The sequence below is a fragment of the Poecilia reticulata genome, linkage group LG9 (genome assembly GCF_000633615.1).
Source record: "Poecilia reticulata strain Guanapo linkage group LG9, Guppy_female_1.0+MT, whole genome shotgun sequence".
In the NCBI taxonomy this organism is placed as follows: domain Eukaryota; kingdom Metazoa; phylum Chordata; class Actinopteri; order Cyprinodontiformes; family Poeciliidae; genus Poecilia; species Poecilia reticulata.
Genome location: NC_024339.1, coordinates 8,927,778 through 8,948,458, shown reverse-complemented (window position 1 = coordinate 8,948,458; position 20,681 = coordinate 8,927,778). Strand labels below are relative to the sequence as shown.

At 38.6% G+C, this 20,681-nt stretch overlaps 1 protein-coding gene across 14 annotated transcripts in view; it reads left to right on the top strand.

The window, feature by feature from the left end:
• Positions 1-20,681, top strand: part of unc13ba (unc-13 homolog Ba (C. elegans)) — a 144,217-nt gene that overhangs the window by 66,970 nt on the left and 56,566 nt on the right. For 13 of the 14 annotated variants that reach the window (XM_017306831.1, XM_017306837.1, XM_008417733.2 and 10 more), the window contains 6 exons: positions 14,649-14,698; positions 14,789-14,864; positions 15,926-15,931; positions 17,476-17,550; positions 19,671-19,890; positions 20,410-20,637. In XM_017306831.1, coding sequence (XP_017162320.1) covers positions 14,649-14,698; positions 14,789-14,864; positions 15,926-15,931; positions 17,476-17,550; positions 19,671-19,890; positions 20,410-20,637 — 655 coding nt within the window. Of the gene's footprint in view, positions 1-10,272; positions 13,077-14,211; positions 14,235-14,648; positions 14,699-14,788; positions 14,865-15,925; positions 15,932-17,475; positions 17,551-19,670; positions 19,891-20,409; positions 20,638-20,681 lie in introns of all 14 variants that reach the window. The other variant, XM_017306836.1, reaches the window with a different exon arrangement.

The following is a 20,681-nucleotide window of genomic DNA, read 5'->3' as shown; positions in this document are numbered from 1 at the left end:
TGAGTAGTTATCACTTTACACTGACTGTACCAAAACAGTTCAACACAAATACATGCATTTTAGATTAATTATGGAAAAAATAGGAAGATGTTGACCAAAGAAGACAAGCTGGAAACTTGGATTGCAGCAGCAGCAAACTTTTGGACACAATAAAGAAGAAACATGTCAGAATGTATGTATAAAATGCTAATAAGTTACCAGACAGATTACGTCTGAAATGCTGGATGATTGTACGTTGGAAACTCTCATTGTTGGAGAATCCAAAGCCCTGAGATGCTAAGTCATGGTGTTGACTGTCCTTCTGCTTCAAACATAAAGTGAAAATGACAAAATTATTGCAAATTGCACAACAATCACAACAAGGAGTCGGCCCGTTTTTCTTGTCTTCCATGTGCCAGAAGAATAGTTTTAAAATCTGAGAGTTTTCCATAATGTTCAATAAATTACAGCGATTAGGAAATCTCAAACAAAAAGACGAGCAATATCAAGAGATTGAGCAGCTGCTTCAGGCAGAGATCTAGACCCGTTTATCAGTCGCCTGAAAGGAGGAAACTTTCCATTTAAACCAGAGGTTTTTTTTCCGTCTTTTCTTTTCTGAATTGGCCGAAACAACAAGCGGCATCGTTGTTTGGCATCTCTTAAATGGCTGAGCGAAACCTAAATCAATTAGCCTCAGGAGGCCGCCCATTGTCATTCGCATCGGGTTACCGATGGCAGCCGGCCAGCGGCGGTTCATGCAAGAGCCGCTCATTTAAGGAAACAAGGAGGGAGAGTCGGGCTGGGATGAAGGAGAAGGCACAGAACCGGCTCATTCGATTTGCTCGGGAAAGTGATTACACTTTCCACTTCCCAACATTCCCCCCGCTCGCTCCGGCACGGCGGCTGCTGAACGGCTCTGCCAGCGTTTCCCTCACTGCAGGTTTATGCAGTGGTGGACAGTAAGACAGTTTAATACTGACTGTTTACTGCAGTATTAAACTTTTTTTTTTTTTTTTTTACTTTGGTGAGAACTTGAGTAATTTTACTATGAAGTATTTTTACTCTTATGTAAATAACATTTCTGGATTTTCTTCCCACGGAGTGAAAAACAAACATGTTTTAAAGACACACCTACAGGTTTTGTTAAAGTTTCATCAGTTTTATATTGAAACAAACTGATTTGGGAAAATGTTTGCTTTTTCTGGTTTTACTTTATAATGATGTTCATGTGGATTATTTTCATTTTGATCTTTGAAATACCAAATTTCCACTTAACCTTATATTTTGGTTTTGACCAGTTTCTCAGTACTTGAGTAAACTTTTTACCAAATACTGTTTTATTTGAGTCATTTCTTCTTCTGTTACTTGAGTACAATGTTTGGCCACATGACCCACCTCTGAGAAATTAAAAATACTATTCAGAAGTACAAGTAATATGTTCAAACATAAGAACATTGCTGTAGTTTTCTGACATTAACGTTTAGAAACTACTCCGTTACAAAAACTCCACACCATCTGCGAAAACTTCAGCATAAGAAAACGATATAAAAACAAACATTTTCGTTATTTTTAGTTTCTCCAAACGTCTCGATGCCGAGTTTGAATGAAAGCAGCAGCTTATCTAGAAACACTCAACGACAACGGCGTAATTCCAAAGTGCAGCACTTAAGTAAATGTACTCTGCTCCTGCTCATCCCAAAGAAAAGTTGTTGCTTCCACTTCACACCCAAATGGTGCAGTTAGGTGTGATATTTATAGAAATAGGACGCTCTTCTTGTGCTTATGAGCAGTTTGTGTTTGAAAAATGACTGAACAGAGGTGGAGTGGTGGTGGTAAATCAATTACAGTGGTGTGCTGGAGAATTAGGCTAATGAAGGTGACAGCAATCCCAGCGCCCCACTCAGCCGTGACTCAATCCACTCGCTGTTTTACTGCAGCCGCTCTTCAGTGATGATGCTGCTCTTCAGGATAACTTAAGGTTGTGCTCCGTTCACAGGCAAGATCCCGCTAAAGTGGTGCTTCGAACATCTGCCTGCATTAACTTTGTACTTGACGACTCATGACTTTGTTTTTAAGAAGAACACGTTTGAATTTATGTTGCCGAACACCAAGGTTGAGGCATTAGGGCCCTTGAATGGATTTCTCATACAGACGTATGAAACATAAATTTGGCAGGAAACTCGTTTGAACTGGTGTGATGTGCATGACGCCACATTAGACTGAATTCAGTGTCACTTATGAAATGCATATTAATCAGTAGCTCCAGTTTCTGTGGCACTTCATACAAAATCAATCCAGTCCTTGCATTTTTTTCATGAAACATTGGGTTTGAGTGATGCCTACTCCCACCTACAGGTGGCGGTATTTCTTATTTCTAGGCCAGTTTTTATAGTACATTTCAGCAACAAGGCATTTTAACACCATAAAAACAGCAGAATAACCAAATATGAGCCAAACAATAAACATTACATTTTGTCAGATGTCATAATCAAATAAACGTAAATATGTTGATTATTGTTCCAGTTCTTATAAATTAAAATAAGTGAGGTTTTAGCCTTGATTTAAAATAACTCAGTGTTTCGGTTGTTTCTGTACGTTTGTTCCAGATTTGTGGTGTATAGAAGCTGAATGCTGCTTCTCCATGTTTGGTTCTGGTTCTGGAACCAAATGCTTCTATCCAAGCACTGCTGAACGGTTCTGTTTCTGTTAGCCTAGCTCACCTTCGACTGTTCACCTTTTTCTCTCTTTGTGTTTTAACTGTTGATGGTAAAAATGGCCAAGCGGAGCCACAACCACCATTTGTTGGCCGCCGTGTTTCTGAATTGTACTAATTCTGCATGAGCTTTTGCTGGTAAAGAGAGAAATTAATCTTTGGATCTCTTTTGTCTCCTTCTCTTTACTCGGTAAAATTGCCAGCCGTCATTGTTATCCGTTTTGCTTCAGTGTCGAACAGCTGTTGCTGGGCTTTGTTTCTGGATTGGCTCTTTCTTTTCCTCTCCTCCAGCTGCCTGCTATTCTTCTAGCTGTCATTCTTTTCTTCTGAATTAAACCTTCCCCTAACGGCCGTATTTACTTTTTATCAGGCACTCCTTGTCACTAACATAACTTCATGCTTGTTGCACAAAAAGCAAATATGCACTTTCTGATTTTTGATAGTCATAGATGCCGTATTTAGCAGAATAGCAGAAGACTGCAGATTTTTATAGCTGCTGCAACTACATTTGTTTTCTAAATGTCACTAAATGCAACTCATGTTGAAGTTCTGAATGCTTTTACTTAAATTATGCATTTGATTAGATAAACCTAGACATGGATTTGAGTTTTGAACTTTGTGATTAACTGACTTTTAAGCTGCTGTTTTGCACATTTGTACATTTTAATATTCAATCCAGGTTTCTACACGTTTAGCAAAATGAAAAACATCTTCACTGCACAATAGTTTCATTATTGTTGGAGTTTTTAAATGTATCCACTGTGTAATGCAGACACACGGTGCAGTTTGTCGTCCGCTTTAGGTTCCTTATGATTCACAGACTGGATGCAACCAGAATTTGTCTGCCTGGTTACAGGAGTGCATTTAAAACGCGGATCAATAAACGTACAGCCTTTTGAAAAGGAAACCTGCTGCGGAGCTTTTACAAGGCTTGGACCAGGCAGAGAGAAAGCCATTACGAAAAAAGGCTTTGACGAAATTGTTGAGCTCAATCTGATTCCTGGAAGGACAATTTCTTAGGCAGCTTTATGAATTCATCATTCATCTGGAGTTACAAAAACGCTGCTTTGCTTAAGGTCAAAGCAGAGTCAGTATGTGAGAATTAGGACTGTCGCAATAAGTAATAATCGATTAATCGCATGATGAATTAAAACAAGCTCAATAATTTCTCTTTTGTTGCCTCTCTTCCAAAAAAAACTGCAGGTTTGGTCTCTAGTAGCCTTTTTTTAAGGATAATTTTCAAATGTCTTAGAGTTTCTTTGTTAAATGTTCATTAGATTTTAAAGCTAAGAATGTTTTCTTCCATTTTATCCCATTATTACATTATATTACTTGAAAATTGTCTCAAAACAACAATATAACTGTTGTTTACTTTGAGACAATTTATCATCAAAATGTGTTATCATGACAGACCTATGAGAAATAATAAATACATTTAAAGAGAAGTTTGTAGTTTATAGAGACGGCAGATGTGTTATTGTAATTTATCCAGTTATAACTTTTTGATTAATGGCGATTTAATAGTTTTACTTCCAAATATGACATCTGTGGAAACTCTTTTATAAATGAGGCTTGAAGCCTCAAGGCAACAGGAGAAAATAAATCCAGGCTCTCATGAGGAGCAAAGGGAAGAAACAGATGGTGGAAATGGTGACCTGCCTGCAGCCCGACTGTTAAAATCAGCCTCTCTCACTCGTGTGACTTATAGAAAAACGCTTTCAAACTTTTTAAAACCAGCAGCTGATGATGATGACTGTGGTTGTGAGGAAGAACTCTTAGATTAGAGGGTTCATTTGGAAAAAAAAAATCAGCATACAAAAATAAAAAAAAGCCTGAAGTTAAATTAGACCAAAGTTCTCTTGTTAATTAGAATGACCAAAATAATTTATATTTGCTAAAAGCAAGAACACTTAGCGAAGTGTTGGTCAGTATCAGGGATAATTATCTTTAAAAGGACAGTGTTATGTAAAATTGACTTTTTGGAACTTTACATCATGTTATAATGTGATTCCCTCGTCATAAACACACCTGGCGTGTTGCTTTGATTCATTCATGTATGTTTGAGAAATCCTTTAGTCTCCATGGCAACCGTTCACTGCCAAAACGCCTGGGTGGACCTAGCTCCGCCTTTGAGATGCAGCTCCTCCTCAGAGATGCAGCTTCCAAGTTTCTGCGTCACAGAGCAGCTCCTTCAGACTAGCCTGCAGCAGTTAGCAAACACCTGGTGGATCTGCTGATCTCATTATAGGAGCCACTTCTCAGTGAAACGCTGCTAAAAAGGTTGCTAAAGGGTTAATAGAGGAGCCATGTTGTGATGACTTCCTGAAGGCGGAGTTTCAGAAAGAGCAGGAGTTTTTAAAGAGACAGAGGCCCAATTTCAAGGCGCTAAATTACAATGTCAAATTTCTTTTAAGTCATAATTAACATATGTAGCATTTTTATAACAACCGGAAGTATCACAGTTACTTGATTGCGCTATAAAATGGCGCTATGTGCCTGGGAAATACATAGCAGCGCCTCTTTACCGTGGATGATGTCAGGGTTTCCTTCCACAAGTTTCTCACAGTAGTTTGCTGGAGTTCTGGTCCGTTTTTCCTGACAGAACTGGTGTATTTTGCAGCCCATCATCCTCAGACATGCCTCTGAGATCGGGGCTTTGTGATGGCCAAAATGTTGACGTTGTTGTCCTTTAACCTCTTTGTGGTTCAAACTGTTTAAAGACGATTATGCCCGATTCTGACCAAATGTTTGTGAACTGCTGAATTTCTGTTACAAAAACGTTGCCAAAACATGTTCTGTGTTTTCTGACATTATCAAATATAAATAATTTTGGTAATTCAAACTAACCTAAAACAAGAAAAAATTTGTCTGATTTAACTTGGTGAGGAAAAAAAGTCTTTTTATTCAGTTTGTCTAAATATCTGGTCTCAACTGTAGACAGTGCCTCAAAAAGTGGTTTCTTTTCATAGTCTGAAATATTTCTCCATTTTTTATCTCAGTTTAAACTCCAACAAGTCGTCTCTGTTTCTTCCAGATGCTTTAAGTTGCTGCCGTGTGACTCAGTGTTTCCAGTGATGCTGTTAGTGGATGAGAAACAACTTGTAGTCAGACCTGAATAAAGGTCTGCAAACCTTTTATCCATTAGCTGAAAACCAAATATTGAGGCGGACTGAAGCAGAATCTGTAAGAACGACCTTCACTCTGTAAACTCGGTTTATTAATAATAACTCATAATGGGATTGTCGAACCCAAAACAACAAACACATCATGTCTACCAAGGATTGCTGGCAGATTTGTGATTTTTCTAAAAGCTTGACCTGCGGTTTTAATCAAACATTTTCTCCGTCCTTCAGTGTCTTCCAGGCTTACAGCCAAACAAGCTTTCATTAAGCTTCTCACTTAATTCTTCCAACACACTTCAACTTTTATACCTTTATTTAAATCCTGAATCGCCAAGAATTTATGGAGCTTTGCGGTCACGGGAAAGTTATAACACTTCCACTTGTGAAAAGGAAAGATGTTCTGAAATCAGAAGATTTAAAACATGAGGCGATAATTTAGTTTTCCTTTTCTAGTGCAACAGGGTTTTATTAATAGGCGGGTTACGAGAACGGGGAGTAATCGACCTGATCCACTGTAATTTGGGAAGTGCTCATTCCAGCAAGTTAAAGATGCTTATTTGGAAAACGGCCAAACAAGCCGACATCCCATCCCATCCCATCCCTCCCTGCTTTTATTCTGCAGCATGAATGCATAGGAGCTGCGTTGCTCTGTTCCCAACGAGACGGAGGAGCAAATCTCCGAGATGAGCCTTGGCACCAGAGCAGACACTTGGAACATCTCCCCCAGTACAAGCACCTCCATTTGGGTCCCGTCCAACTTGAAATTATTTGGGGATTGTTGCCAAGAAGAAGATGTAAATAAAAAGAAAAAATGCACTGAGCTGAATAATATGAAGGACATATGCTTTCTAATCGTATTAGCGATGCTAATTCAATGTCGATTCGTTGTTTATTAGATTAAAATTTGTTCCAATCGATCAGAGGCGGGCAGAGAACCCAGAAACTTTACTCAAGTAACAATATCACTACTTTATCATTTTTACTCAAGTTAAAGGGGAAAAGTAAAAAAAAAGTGTCAAAGAAATTAATCATCAGGTAAGAGTAAAAAAGCATTTGGAAAAAAGTCTGCTCATTAAATTACCAATCATTTAATATTTATAAATTGCGTCATCAGACAAAAATATGAAGTTAAGTGGAAATTATGGTATTTTAAGAACCAAAATGAAATAATTCATATCGGTAACAAAAAACAAAAGAAATTTTTCCAAATTAGTTTCTTTCAATAAAAAACTTATAAACTTTAACAAAAACTGCAGGTGTGTGTCTGTTGAATTAATGATTAAAACATTTTTGTTTTTCATTCAGTGGGAAGAAAATTACTGAAGCAAAAAACAGCATAGTAAAAATACTTCTAAGATTAAATTTTTTCTAAAAAGTTTCTCAAGTATGTAGCTAGTTATTACCCAATTGTGCAGTCGACTAACTAGAAACGACTGATTTAGACTTTCTTTTATTGCTGTGTATCAAAAGTAAAACATTTCAAAGATGTGGAAAATTTCTAAAAGTAAAATATTTTCGACTGTTCTGATTCAGAAATCTCCATGATTTTTCTCAAAATTTCAAAAGAAAAAAAAAAATTCTACTAAATTTGTAACTTTTCAAGCTCAGAAATGTCATTGTTGTTTTTTTGAGGGGTGGGGGTTTTGTTTCTTTTTTTCCAAAAGTTTGAATTTTCTGGCGTCCTAATATGCCTTCGTAGGTTCCTGTTTATGTTTTATAAATATGTCTAAATTTAATAATGCAAGAAAACCAAAACTTTCAGTTTATTCAGTCAGTATTTAATACAGCTCACACAAAATAATGTCAAACTTTTATGTTTTTTAAATTTTTTTATTCGGCATAAAATGAAAAATGTATCCATTTATGTTATGAAAAGGCGGTCGGCCATCTTGAAACAAGAGGCTTTGAAGAAAATGCTCACTTATCAACTTTAGATGATCTCATAATCGATAACTTACATCCCTAATTTGCAGGTTTTCCTATCATAATGGGGTCAGGGGGTTTGTGGTGCTGGTGTGGATAAAGGCCTTGGCACCTGGGCAGAGCGTCGGCCCGTTCTCCCTGGAGCTCACTAATCAGCCGGGCTTAGATGGCGATGATGCAGCTTCCTAACCTGCCATCAGCCAGCTGCTCCCCACCAGACACAGCAGGGGGTAAAAATGGGAAAAAGTCACTGATTCTGGCACAAGATGAGGTGTTGAGCCCATTTTCAGAAAGAGAAAAGGTCGTTTACACTTTGGTTATCCAAATCGAAAGAGTTCAGGACATAATTTATAATTTATTCAGGTTAATTTCTGGTTTTTGAGGCAGCAGTGGATACAGGTCAGTCCACTGTGACCAACAGGAGCGGCCACTAGAAATCGAGCACAAGATGTTCCAACACACACAAAGCTTCATTTTCAAGCTTTGGTCATTATTTTTAATTACACTTGCTTGGTTTTTTTTAAGTCTTATTGGTCTAATGAAGAGCTCTTAGCTCTGTAGAGCCCACCAGGCTGAGCTGCAGTTTCCATGGTGAAGAGGCGGATAGTTGGAGTCGACTCTACAAGTGCTTTTGTTACGGCCGTTTAAGCTGGAAAATATTGTAATTTCACTAACATAATTGTTTTATTCTCCCTTTCAGAATAAACTGTTCTGGTTATTAGAGCCTCTGTTTGTGTGTAAACGCCCGTTCATTAGACGGTTTATTACATCTTCATAGTAATATGTGAATGCCAGTATTAACCTCTAGTTGCCACCGATCACTGCTTCGATTGGTCAGTACGGATTAAGACACTTTTATAAACCCATCTCATTTATTTAACACTAACTGTGTTCCCATCAACGTTAAAACGTAAATGCAGATTGAAAAGGTTGTTTAATGTCTGAAAACCTCATGACCTCATGACCACGATGGCATGTTTGGGCCATTATAGATAGAAAAAATTTTTAATTTTCACCCAAAAACTTAACATTTGAGAGTAATCTCGACCATTTTTGAATTTGTAAAATTGAAAATTGCTAGAAAAAAAATCAAATTATTTAATAAAAACTTCAAAAGTTTAAATTTCAACTTCTCTATTTTTAGATTATTGCTTAATGGTGATGAAAGTGGCATTTTAACCTGTAGTTTGGTTTTCCAGTAATTTATCCCAAAAAAACGGGTACAAAGTTCATCAGAAAAAATAAACAAACAACCGAGAATTACTTTAGAATTACTTTTGTGTTTCTGTAGAGCTTTAGAGACCAAAACAGCAGACTGAAGACTTTTAAAATCCACTTTTTGGTAGAAAGAGCGAGAAAAATTGAAAAATAATAAACCATGCAAATAAAAATTATTGAACTTGTTTTAATTTATCATCTGATTAATTGATTTATTACAGACCTAGTGATACAAACTGATTGAAGCTTATTGAAATATATAAAAAACGACTGAGTATGTAAGATTTGATGATTATAAACTTCTCAGGTAAATCAATAGTTTCTGTTTTAGTTTTTTATCAGGTGTTTTAACTTTAAGTTGTGATTGTTTTGGCGTCTGTGGCTGAATATCTGCGTAAGCCTGTGAGGTAGAAATCTGAGCGTAAGCACGTGGGAATCCAGGTTCTGGAAATGTAATTACGTCCAGATGTCCAGGAGCCATTTTACATTCTTCAGTTTACAATTCATCGTTCATTCAAGAATGTTTGCAATTTTAATTGAACAGCAATGGGTTCTTTGTTACATCTGAGGGTACAGGAACATGCCCGACCAAAACAAATTTTTTCCCATTGAACATAAAGCCTTAAATGTTCATCCAATGAAATTTGCTTTTAGGTTTAATTAATTTTGGCCCATCTGCCCTGTTGTGGTCACTGAGCTCTAAGAGGTCGATTCAACCTGGAGATGGTTTATAGCCCGACCTTTACATGTTGTAATGTCATTTGACGTTAAAGTACAATCCTAAGTGCTTAAGTGGAAGGTAACCGGGCTTTTCATCTCTCATCCTGAAGGTTTATTCAGTCCAGAACATAAAACTATCAGGGTTACAAATCAAGGATCCTCTTTTGTCTTTCCAACCTTTACGTTATTTGCTCTCTGGATGGTTTTGCAAACATTTACACTTTGAGACATGAGACCACAACAACTCAAACTATGGTATGTGATAAAAACTCAAGCATTGAAGCAAAAGGAGAGCAGGGCCAGTTACTCATTAAAACCTACATCAATATGTTAGGAAGTAGTTTTTTGTTTTCAAGGCAAAGATGGGAAATGTGTTGTAAATAAAACACCAGAATATATGCACAAACCCAAGTAAAAGCTGCAAAATATCTGCATTTTTTCAGTACTTTGAATGCTTTTTAAACTTGTAAGCTTGACAAATTACATCTTTGTTGGAATTTGTTTACTTGATAACTACAAGAGCAATTTAAACCTCAGGTGTTGGCAAAGTAATAAAGTGACCTGGATAATGTTTTATTCTCTCTCTTTTCTCTTTAGCTATGGACTGCTGACATTTGGTTTTTAGCTATTTGGAAACATTTTAATATTGAACTATGGTACTGCAAGAACTTTGACTACATCTCCCACCAACAATGTGGGAGACTAGGTGAATATAATTTGCTTTCATGACAAAATGTTCTCCAGAAATCGCTTCAATGGACAACATGGAGCAGGAGTTTCTCCTAAAAGTGGGGCAAAATCCAAAACTCACCCACCTAAAAAGAGAGCTCCAAATCCCAAAGTAGCATTGGTTATCCGTGGCAAAATTCATCGCCTTTTGCAAGGGTCTGCAGACCACCATGTCCCCGAATCCCACCTCTATTATCCAGGCACTGATCAGGAGGAAGAGGAGGTGGAGGCACCTGACAGTCGAAAAGAGCTCCGAAGCATTTATCCGAAGGTTACCCCAAGGGCTGAAGCCTTCCCCCCAAAAGCTTCAATCATCAAACGACATGCGGTGGTGTCAGGGCCTCCATGTGTGGGAGAAGTGGAGCTGAACAGAGAGGGCTGCATTAGAATACCTTGCACTTTACAACATAAAAGCTCCAGATCCCAAGGAAGTCAAAAACGGATATCCTTCGAGAGTGGACTCCGGGAACCTCCAGAGGACATCCAACCAATCCCACTTTACAGTCCAGTCAACCCAGACATGAACGGGACAAAGTTTGCATCAGGAACACGAGAATTTACTTCCCCTCGCATTCGGCCCAAAAGACCATATTCTGCTGGTGACTGTTTGGACTACAACTTCAACAGAGCTTTACCAAATACACTTCTGGAAGATGATGAAGATAGAGAAGAGACATCAAGTGCCATCATTGACCATATTCTGAAGGAGCTAAGGGGCATCAACAAGATCCAAGAGGAAATCTCAGACCTCAGGGATTACCTGAGCTCAGTGCGGGGCTCAGTTGAGGAGGTATCCTCATGTGTAGATGCTGTTTTATTGGAAATCGAAGGCATTCGTTCTAGCAACAAAGGCGGTACAAGTACATGGTCGGGAAGTAAAGATGGATCAGCCACACGTAGGCGGCCTGTCAGTGCTTATGGTAGCTTAGGGAGCCCAGTAGCAAAGTCAGATCTAGACTGTGTTCAGCCAGATTATGAGCACCACAGTATACATGGGGTCCGACTGCCAACAAGGCCAGAAGGGTCTAAGGTTTCCCAAATTGTTTCAACAGCTGATCATCAGGAACTGGAGGACGCTGACGATACTTCTGATCATAGTTCAGATATACCAGAAGGTGCAATAGCAAGAAATCTTAGCTTAAGTTTGCTTGACCATGGAAACTGCCAAGATTTTCCCAGCACTAGCTCTTTGTCTTCTGGCCATAGTTCAAAGTCTGAGTATGACTTACCAGGGCAGTTATCTAGTCTTGAAAGAAAAGAGCAACGAGCTGGTGATGAGAGAGAATGGGCTAACACTATACCCCCACAGAGTGTTAGCAGGGAGTCAAAGTGGCACAAGGATAGCGTTTACCTCAGGGATAGGACTGTAGAGGACATTGCCAGAAAGAGTTCTCACTACTGTGAAGGAGCTGGACACTGGGGTCACTACAGAGGAGCAGGAGGATATGGCTCATCTCTACAGTCATCCACAGGAAGCTCAGATCCTCTCTCTGTTAGCTCTGGAAAGCATTACAACTCACCTGCCAGCACTTCAAGCAGGAAGGAACGGCAGTCACGGTTGAGACGGCCTCAGAGTCAGTCCAGGAGTCACGATCCAGCTGCTAACAGCATTGGAAGCTCGTCCGTTGGGTATGAATATTCTACTGATTTGTCCTACCCCCAAAGTTCAGGTTACCATTCGATTGAGGTGCATGATGGTGAAGCAGAGGAATTTGAGTTTGATCAAACAAATGATCTGTCCTTCACAACAAACAGTGAGACCGAAGCCTATTTAACCTACGAAGAGACTTCTGCTATGACCTGGACAGAGGGACTCTCAGGTGCCTCTGGAGACAGCGCTGTAAGACCCTACAGCAGTCGAAGCTGGGAAAACCGACTCTCTGATCCTGGTACTTCAGATGTCCCAGCTGGAGGTTCAACCGTCAAACGCTTGGGGCGAGCTGTACTTGATTTCAGGTCTGCTTTGCGGGGTGCGCTACGCAAACTTGAAGGACCTGTTGAGGTAAATCCTGGAGACTTTGAACTATCAATGCCTTCTGATGAGTCGCCTTTAAACAGATCCTACGAGGAATATTTAGAGCAGACTTCTTACCAATTCCATGAAGATGTTACTTCTGCTCATGCTTTTGATGATCTGTCCAAAAATAGTACTACTCAGAACACTAATAACTTTTCAGTGGAGCCTTTAGTTGTGAAAACCAGCGAAAGCCTTGCACTGGAGCCCTTAAAGACTTGCCAAAGTCCTCCTTATTGGAACAAGATCCCACCAAGTTTTGAAGAACCATCTGTGGATCCCGACTCTTTAGTCAAAGACCTTACAGACCTACCTGGAGATAACTTAGGTGAAAAGATTTCGAAAGACCCAGCAGATGTTGGTAATAAGGATCAGCTTTCCCAGTACATCACTGCAGAGTCCTTTCCAGCCTCAATCCATGCTGATGAACCTGCAGCACTGGAGGAACCACAGCAGCCTGCAGCTGACATTTCTGGAGGTTCGGAGGTCAAACCAGAGGGAGACGCAACAGAGTCATCAGCAGAAATGACCCAGATCAATGAACGCAAGTTGAAGTGTCTGAGGAGTTTTCAGCAGATTCTACGGGAGAAGAGGGAGACCAGACGCAGCCTTGTCAGTATGACCATGTCCACCTTCTCCCAGGAGGAAATGGAACAAGGTAGCCATTGTTTCAACCTCTGGTCATCCTGTCTTTGTGATTGCTAAAAGCTGAGTTGTATTTACCCTCTGTATAGTAACCTTTTTGAACCAGAGAGACTAGGAACGTGTGAAATTGCCCCACCACTCCGTGATCTTTAGCATCTTGGTATCTCAGTCATATAGACCTACAGCAGGAGTTTACAACTCTTTAGCAATATTTGTTGTGGTTTTGTTTAATCTTTTAAAGTTTTTGATTGCCTGTTACATTTCATCTTCAGTTTTTACGCCCGATCAGGACAGAATCTTGTCCACTGGTCAAGTGAAGGACAGATTAAACTATCTACCACATTTAAACTGTAGCTGAGAGTTGCTTCTTACAAAAATAGGTTTATCTATAGAAGCATTTTAAAGCCTGGGTGCCTCTAAGGTCGGGGTTAATTGGCTTTAACAATAAAGAGAAATCTCTAAAAAGGGTCAGGAATGGACTGAAGCTTGGCAATCTATCGATCAAAGCCACTTTAAAAGATTACCAGAAACTTTTTCTATTAGGAGGTGAAAAACAAATAAGATAGGGTCATTTTAAAACTTTTTGAACAGTGCTGTACATGTGTCTACTGCTACCTGTCTGCGGCTCTGATAGGTGATTGATTGACCTTTTTTGACACCAGGTCTTTGATCATTTCTGTTAGTGTGATTTTCCCAGATAAAGGGAGCGTCTCTGGTACCCATTTAGAGATGGGCAGTTATTGCTTTTTATCTAAAGTTCCCCGGGGTATTTTATTGTACCGTGGTCTATTCTAGAATGATAATTTCTACCCACTTGTGAGTAATGCATCAGCTGCCACTCAGGACTCCCTTGCTCCTCTCCAAGGCGTCAGCACGATCCATTTGCAGAATTAGAAAACATTAATTATCTCCTCGGAAATCAAGTCGGACGTTAAAGACCGGGGATCGGGGAAAATATTAGGAGTCATTTTCATGATGAATTATACATGTTAATGAAACATTTATGACCTCAGACCCCATCTGTAGGAAAACTCAGTGTCTGTGCCGCTTTTAAACTGTAACGCTGTTGTTTTTACACAATGAATCAAGCTGGTCAATGACTATTTTTGTCTCTTCTGTCTTCTGTCTTCTGTCTCGCTGTTTTACAGATGGAAGTCAAGATGGAGATCAGGTCACCTTAAAACCAACCGTCTTAAAGTTATCTTTTTGTTCTGTGGTTCATTTTCTTCTGCAGCTGCTATGTTTATACTGATCCTGGCAGACCCATAATTATACCTACTTGATTTTTAAAAGTAGCGTTGATGGACACAATGTTGTCCATAACAGAATATTCTATAGAAATCTTATTTTCATCATCTCGCTCAATGTAAATATTCACAAATCAATAAAAATGATTGATTGAAAGGTGTTTGGCATGCAGAACTGAAACTCAACCAACACACTTTAGTCTCAACGTTTCCCTCTTGTTATTTGCTATTCACTTTCCTTTTTATCTTATGCTTTTGCATTTGCATGCTCCTTTCTCCTTCAATCAAACTTTCGCTTTTAACTTAATTAATGCATGACCTATGACCTCCTATTTCAGAGCCAAACGCAAGATGGTGACCCCAGCAAGCAGCCGTGGGCCAAGCCAGGGTCTGTAAAGCTTTATGTGTGCTTGCTTGAGTGAACGGTACAAAGTTTATTCTGTTTTTATGTATTTTTTCTGTTATTTGTCCGCTGAAGGGCAAACACACCATTTGGCATCGACAGCATGCCAGACCTCCGCAAGAAGAGGCCTATCCCTCTTGTTAGTGAACTGGTGAGTTATCCCATCAATACTTTTTATTGCTTCCTTTGACAGTTTTGAAATTCACTGCACTAAGTCAAAACTCCACCGATTAAATTTATATTTGGAGATGTACTAAGCAGAGAAAAATTACTGTTGGAAAAGAGAGACATCAACATGTTTTCAACCTCTTTCTGGAAAACAACTTGAAGTTAATTTTAGTTTTTGTATTATTGTTTTTGTATAATCTTGACATTGAATCTAAATTAATTTTTTTATATACTGTGGCTTACTTTTTAAGAAGCCATCAAAGAGAATAATTTATTTCAACATTAAGTGAGAAGATGTAAATTTATAAAAAGGACCAGAAAATTATTCTCTTACATTAACCAAGCAGTTCCTGTATTAAAATAAAACAAGGACATTTTTATTATTTTATACTTTTATTTTAACACCAATCAAGTTGTCATTTTGTCGCAATGAAACAATGTTGGGGTGTTTATACCCTCACCAAGTGGCGCAAAATACTTAAAAGTAAGAAGAAGGTTTCTTAGCAACCATCTGTAAATATCTGCAAACTATACCTCCATTCATGCATGAGATCGATGTTTAATTTCATAAAACACTTTCTTAGTGACATTAGTCAATGCAAGTGGATGACAACAGTGTCTATTATGTAGCAGGTTTCTCTAATTAGGGAGCCATACAGCGCAATTACAGGGTTTGCAGAATGAATGCTGTGCTGAGCCAATATAATGTTTTAACATTTACACACTTAAAATAATGCAGATTGATACTTTTAGAGAAGATACAGGAAAAATGAACAAAAAAAGCACTTTCACATTAATAGTGTCAGGATTTATTAGACATCATGGAAGTCATGTGTCTGCTCACTATTAATTAATGTTTGTGGAGATTTTTTGTTTTCTTTTTTCATACAGATAAAGAAAAAATAATATTCAGGTTGATATTTTGTGTTTGAAATCAAAAGTGAATAAGACAATGGTCAAGGCTAAAGCATAACGATGTGACTCTATGCTCTCTGTCCTTCCTCTCTTTGCTCACGTTCCCTCTCTGTGATTGTCGCCGCTCAGGCCATGGTGAGTAAAAGACCAGTGAGGTTGTATTTGCTTTAGTCTGCAGGTTTGATGGGTTTGGTTTTAAATTCAGACTGCTAGTGGTGAAATCGTATTTTGTACCAGCATGCAGACCAATAAGCAAACACAAAATAAAATCAGCTGAAAGGGGTTTTTTGTCTTGTGTTCACAAACTGAACTGGACTGATAAAGAAAAGCGAAAGGCCCTCTGCTTGATTTCAGTTTTACATGAAAATGTTTTGATTAACATCAGTAGCGCAAAACCAAATACTATTACATATTTGGCTTTTTGAAAATTGTAGGAAAAAGGCAAAAGAAGGGGCTTAAACTGCTGGGTTATGTGTAAAATTTAGGCCTTAAAATGTCTTAAATTAATTTTAAAAACAAGGCATTTGAGTTTAAAACTAGGACTTAGCATTTTTTCTGTTTTAGATTGTTACAGCAGTAAAATACAGTTATCTCCATGCTGTTTTCACAACTGTTAAAACTAGAAAATGACACATTTAAATCTTTCCACCTATTGATTCTGCTTCATTGTCGTATAACATGTTCATTCCAGTAGAAGAAATGCATTACGAAGCCATGAGGCGGCTTGTTTTAATGGTTTCTGACAGCTTGTGCTGTTGGGTTTAAAATGTTTGAGGCGTTTCACAGGTGTGACGCAGCATCAAAGAGTCGTTGCAGCATCAAAAACTGCTTTTGAGCTTTCATTCACGTTGCTTAAAGATTTATAAAGAAAAGCTCCTAAGAGCCGCTCCAAACCGAACGCACATCAAAAGGTTAACGAATATAAACCTAAGTAATACGACTCCTATAATACTTTTATTCATTTCCAGCTGTTAAAGTTAAAATTTGCTTGCTCGTTTGGATATTTTTACTTAATTAGTCCTATTTTTAAATTGTAGGGAAAACCTTGAGAACTGTGTCAAACATTTTAGGGAAGAAAATGCAGGGTGTCCACACATCCCTAGATAATCTTGCGTTCATTTATCTAAACTTGAGGCCTTAATATGTCTTAAATTTATTAAAGGAAATGTAACTTGGCCTTAAATATGTTAATCACGGGTCTTAAAAAGATGCTAATACTTGCTTGCTAGGTACCTAACTACCTAGCTGACAGTTAAAAAGCTATCTAGCTTATTAGTGACTTTCTAATGACAAAGAAGTTATTAGCAGCTAGCATATGGCTACATTGCCAGTTAGCTGGAGTGCTATACGCCATTTTGATTATATGAGAAAAGACCCCAGAAATGTCACAGTTTTGATCCTCTGCATTTCTCTTGTATGTCCTTGCCATGATGTAGGTCTTAAATGTTATTTTAAAATGGTCTTAAAAAGTCTTAAAGTTTGTGGAACCTGAATAAACCCTGAAATGTTTGGAAGACAAAAAGAAAATGGTCCATTGTATGTTTTTGCAATTTCACCTTCAAACTTAAAAGAATCAATCATCAAAACAAGAATTTCTTCAAATAATTGCTTTAATCTTGACAGTGTTTGGCTGTGTGTCGCAGTAAATTTCTGATTTCTCACTTTTCTCTTGTTTCCAGTCCATGATTCAGTCCAGGAAGGCCAGACTGAACTACGCTCTGGCCACTCGGACCTCCCTAAAAGATGAAGAGCTTGTGAGTAGTTCATCTTGTTTATCTCGTTTAAACGCTTTGTGATTAGTTTCTGCTCAGTTTTTCATTTCGCCTGTGTCTCCTGTAACCAAGCTGTTCATCATTTGTTGGAAATGATTGTGAGAATTCAGTTTTGCTGAGTCAGCGTTATGGATCCGAAGTGTGCCTCCATAATTCTCATGGTTTGCTTTGTGCTGACAGCACTGTAATTTGTCAATTTATAATGATGATTACATTTTACATTGGAAGAAACATTAATAATTCAGGTGCACAAAGTAGGTTACTCTACGGCATGTAGGAGAAAACAATCTAGTGGAGAAGAGCTGCAAGGTGAAACTGGGAATACTGGGAGTAAAAATGAGATAAAAGCATCTTTTCATGCCTCTAGTCCTTGTTGGTGGTAAATATAGACTTATTATTACTTTAATAACCTTAGTTTCAAATCTTCATTTCAGTAAATAACTAATCCTGTTCATGGTGAGCAAAAATAAGGAAATCAGCTGAGAAGAACAAAACATTGGACAAAAAACACAGAGTTTAACTTTTAACTTTCTGAATTTCAGAATAAAGGTTTTATGCTTCCTTCAAGTGTTTTTTTTTTCCAAAAAAGAGTTAATTTGCCAAAGGTAAGCTGAAAATAAATTTACTAAATAAGATCTGATGCAATAAATTTTCCCATCCACTGTACCTTACCAGAGGCATGAAACTCTTAACAGGTTCAGCCTGTTACCTAGCAACCCAAGAGGAGCTCTGGCGCGTTTGGTCAGGTTGTGTTTTGTTGCTGGCTTGCCATCCACAAACCACTTGCTGCTTTCTTGTTGGTTGTGCAGGAGGCTCCACTTCTGCTTTTCAAACATGTACGGTTGTCTTATTGCACATCTGTTTGCAACCATTATCACATGCGAGTGTAAACGTTGAGTTGGGGGCGTGGCCAACAGCAGCTTGTTGGATTTAAAGTGACAAGAGGTCCTAACAGTTCATTCTGAAAAGATCAACCTAAAATCTTATTATCTAAGAATGATTTTGTGCAAAAAATGTAACAAACATGTTTCGGACAAACCATAAACCTATCCTAACTTGTTCACGAAAGCATAAAATCTTTAACATTTGCATAACACTTTTAATGGGAACGCAGCTGGAAAATCCAGAAATAATCTACAGATTTCTGTGTATTTTTCTGCTCTGTATTCAGCAGGTTTCTGTTCAGAGTCAGGGAGAAAACAGGCAGTTCTCTGGGATAAGAAGCGTCCAAACACCTTCATTTCATCAGGGATCTTAACTATTGACACCATCCATAACTCATGGTGGATTTTAACCTTTTCTTCTCAGGACAAATGACTTTCTAGTTCAAAACTGTCAGCAGAAGGATGTTGTCCTCCATATTTTTCGGGACAGAAGCGTCTTCTTTTCTGTTCTTCTTTCTGCGACGCCGTTGTCCAGAAGTCTTCGTCTCGCTGTGTGTGCAGAGGCGCTAACAACCACCTGCTGCCGGTGCTCAGCATTCTCTGCTCCCATTAGCACATTTCTCAGTGGGAGTCTGAAACCCTCGGATCATTGAACCTTCATCTCTGCAGCTGACCTTTCACCTTTTGAGGTTCTTAGTGGTGCACAACACTCTTCTTTCTCTTCATTTGTCGCCATTTTGATGCAGAGCCATGCCAGCTGTTTGCTTTTTATAAAGATAACAGGAGAAAATAAGGATTTCAACCACATGTGCTCCATGGTTAAAGCAGTTGTCCTGCTGATTGGACTGAAATCGTGGTTCCTAAAGATTTTCCCAAGGAATTTACACAATATCCTGCAGCACCATGAAACATTTTTTTAAGATTTTCATGTTACGACCCCAAATTTCAACTCATTTTTGAGAGATTTCATGAGTTTGGTTAAGAGTTATCTGAAGAATTGCACATTTTTTAGGTCGATCAACAACCAATGGTTGCCATTGGTGCAAACCAGGAAGAAGACAAACAAATTCATGTGTGATTTTATTTCCGTTTCATATTTAACGAAAACGCCGCAATTGGGAAAATGTGTTTTTTCAACAAAGTTTTGCAGACATTTGTAGTGGCAACTCAGCTAGTGTCAATAAAGTAAGGGTTTTTTCTTTCCTCCTGCTTCCACAGAAAAACCACGTCTACAAGAAGACTCTGCAGGCTCTGATCTACCCCATCTCCTGCACCACGCCGCACAATTTCGAGGTGTGGACCGCCACCACGCCTACCTACTGCTACGAGTGCGAGGGTCTGCTGTGGGGCATCGCTCGGCAGGGCATGCGCTGCGCAGAGTGTGGGGTCAAAGTTCATGAGAAATGCCAGGAGCTGCTGAACGCCGACTGCCTGCAAAGTAAGTTGAGTTACTAAAAAATATGGAAATGTCTCAAGGTGTCATTAAGTCATTAATTTTGAATAAAACTAAATATCTGAAGCCACATCCTGCTATTGAATACTTGCCGCACATTTTAATAGTGTGGGAAGACATTGCTTTTTTATGTACTGTAAAACACTTCCTGCTGCAATCACCCAATAATTAATCTCATGCGACTTTATGCCAACACTTTGTCTACGCTGATGAAGATTCACTAATGCTGTTTGGTTGAAAGTGAAAGTGAGAGCATTCCCTAGTTGCAGATTTTTTTTTAAAGAAATTATTTTGTAGAATATTTAAACTTGATTTGGAGATGTTCAGTTTTTGTTGATCATAAAAAAAATAAGTAAAATCTAAATTTAATTTGACAAGTATCATACCCTGTGCTGACGAAGCAGAACACTGTGAGTTCCACACAACCTATGAGAAAATATGGCTCATAGTGACTAATAGTAAAGTGCGAGGACGTGTTGATGTAACTGGTTTCTGTGTCTTTAGGAGCAGCGGAGAAAAGTTCGAAGACGGGGGCAGAAGATCGGACGCAGCACATCATCATGGCTATGAAGGACCGGATGAAGATCCGCGAGAGAAACAAGCCTGAGATCTTCGAGGAGATCCGGAAAGTGTTTGTCATTTCTAAGATGATTCATGCTCAACACATGAAGAGCATCAAGCAGAGTGTGCTGGACGGCACCTCCAAATGGTCTGCCAAGATCACCATCACAGGTACGCCGTTAAACGCCTGAGAAAATGCTGACTCATGGTTTATT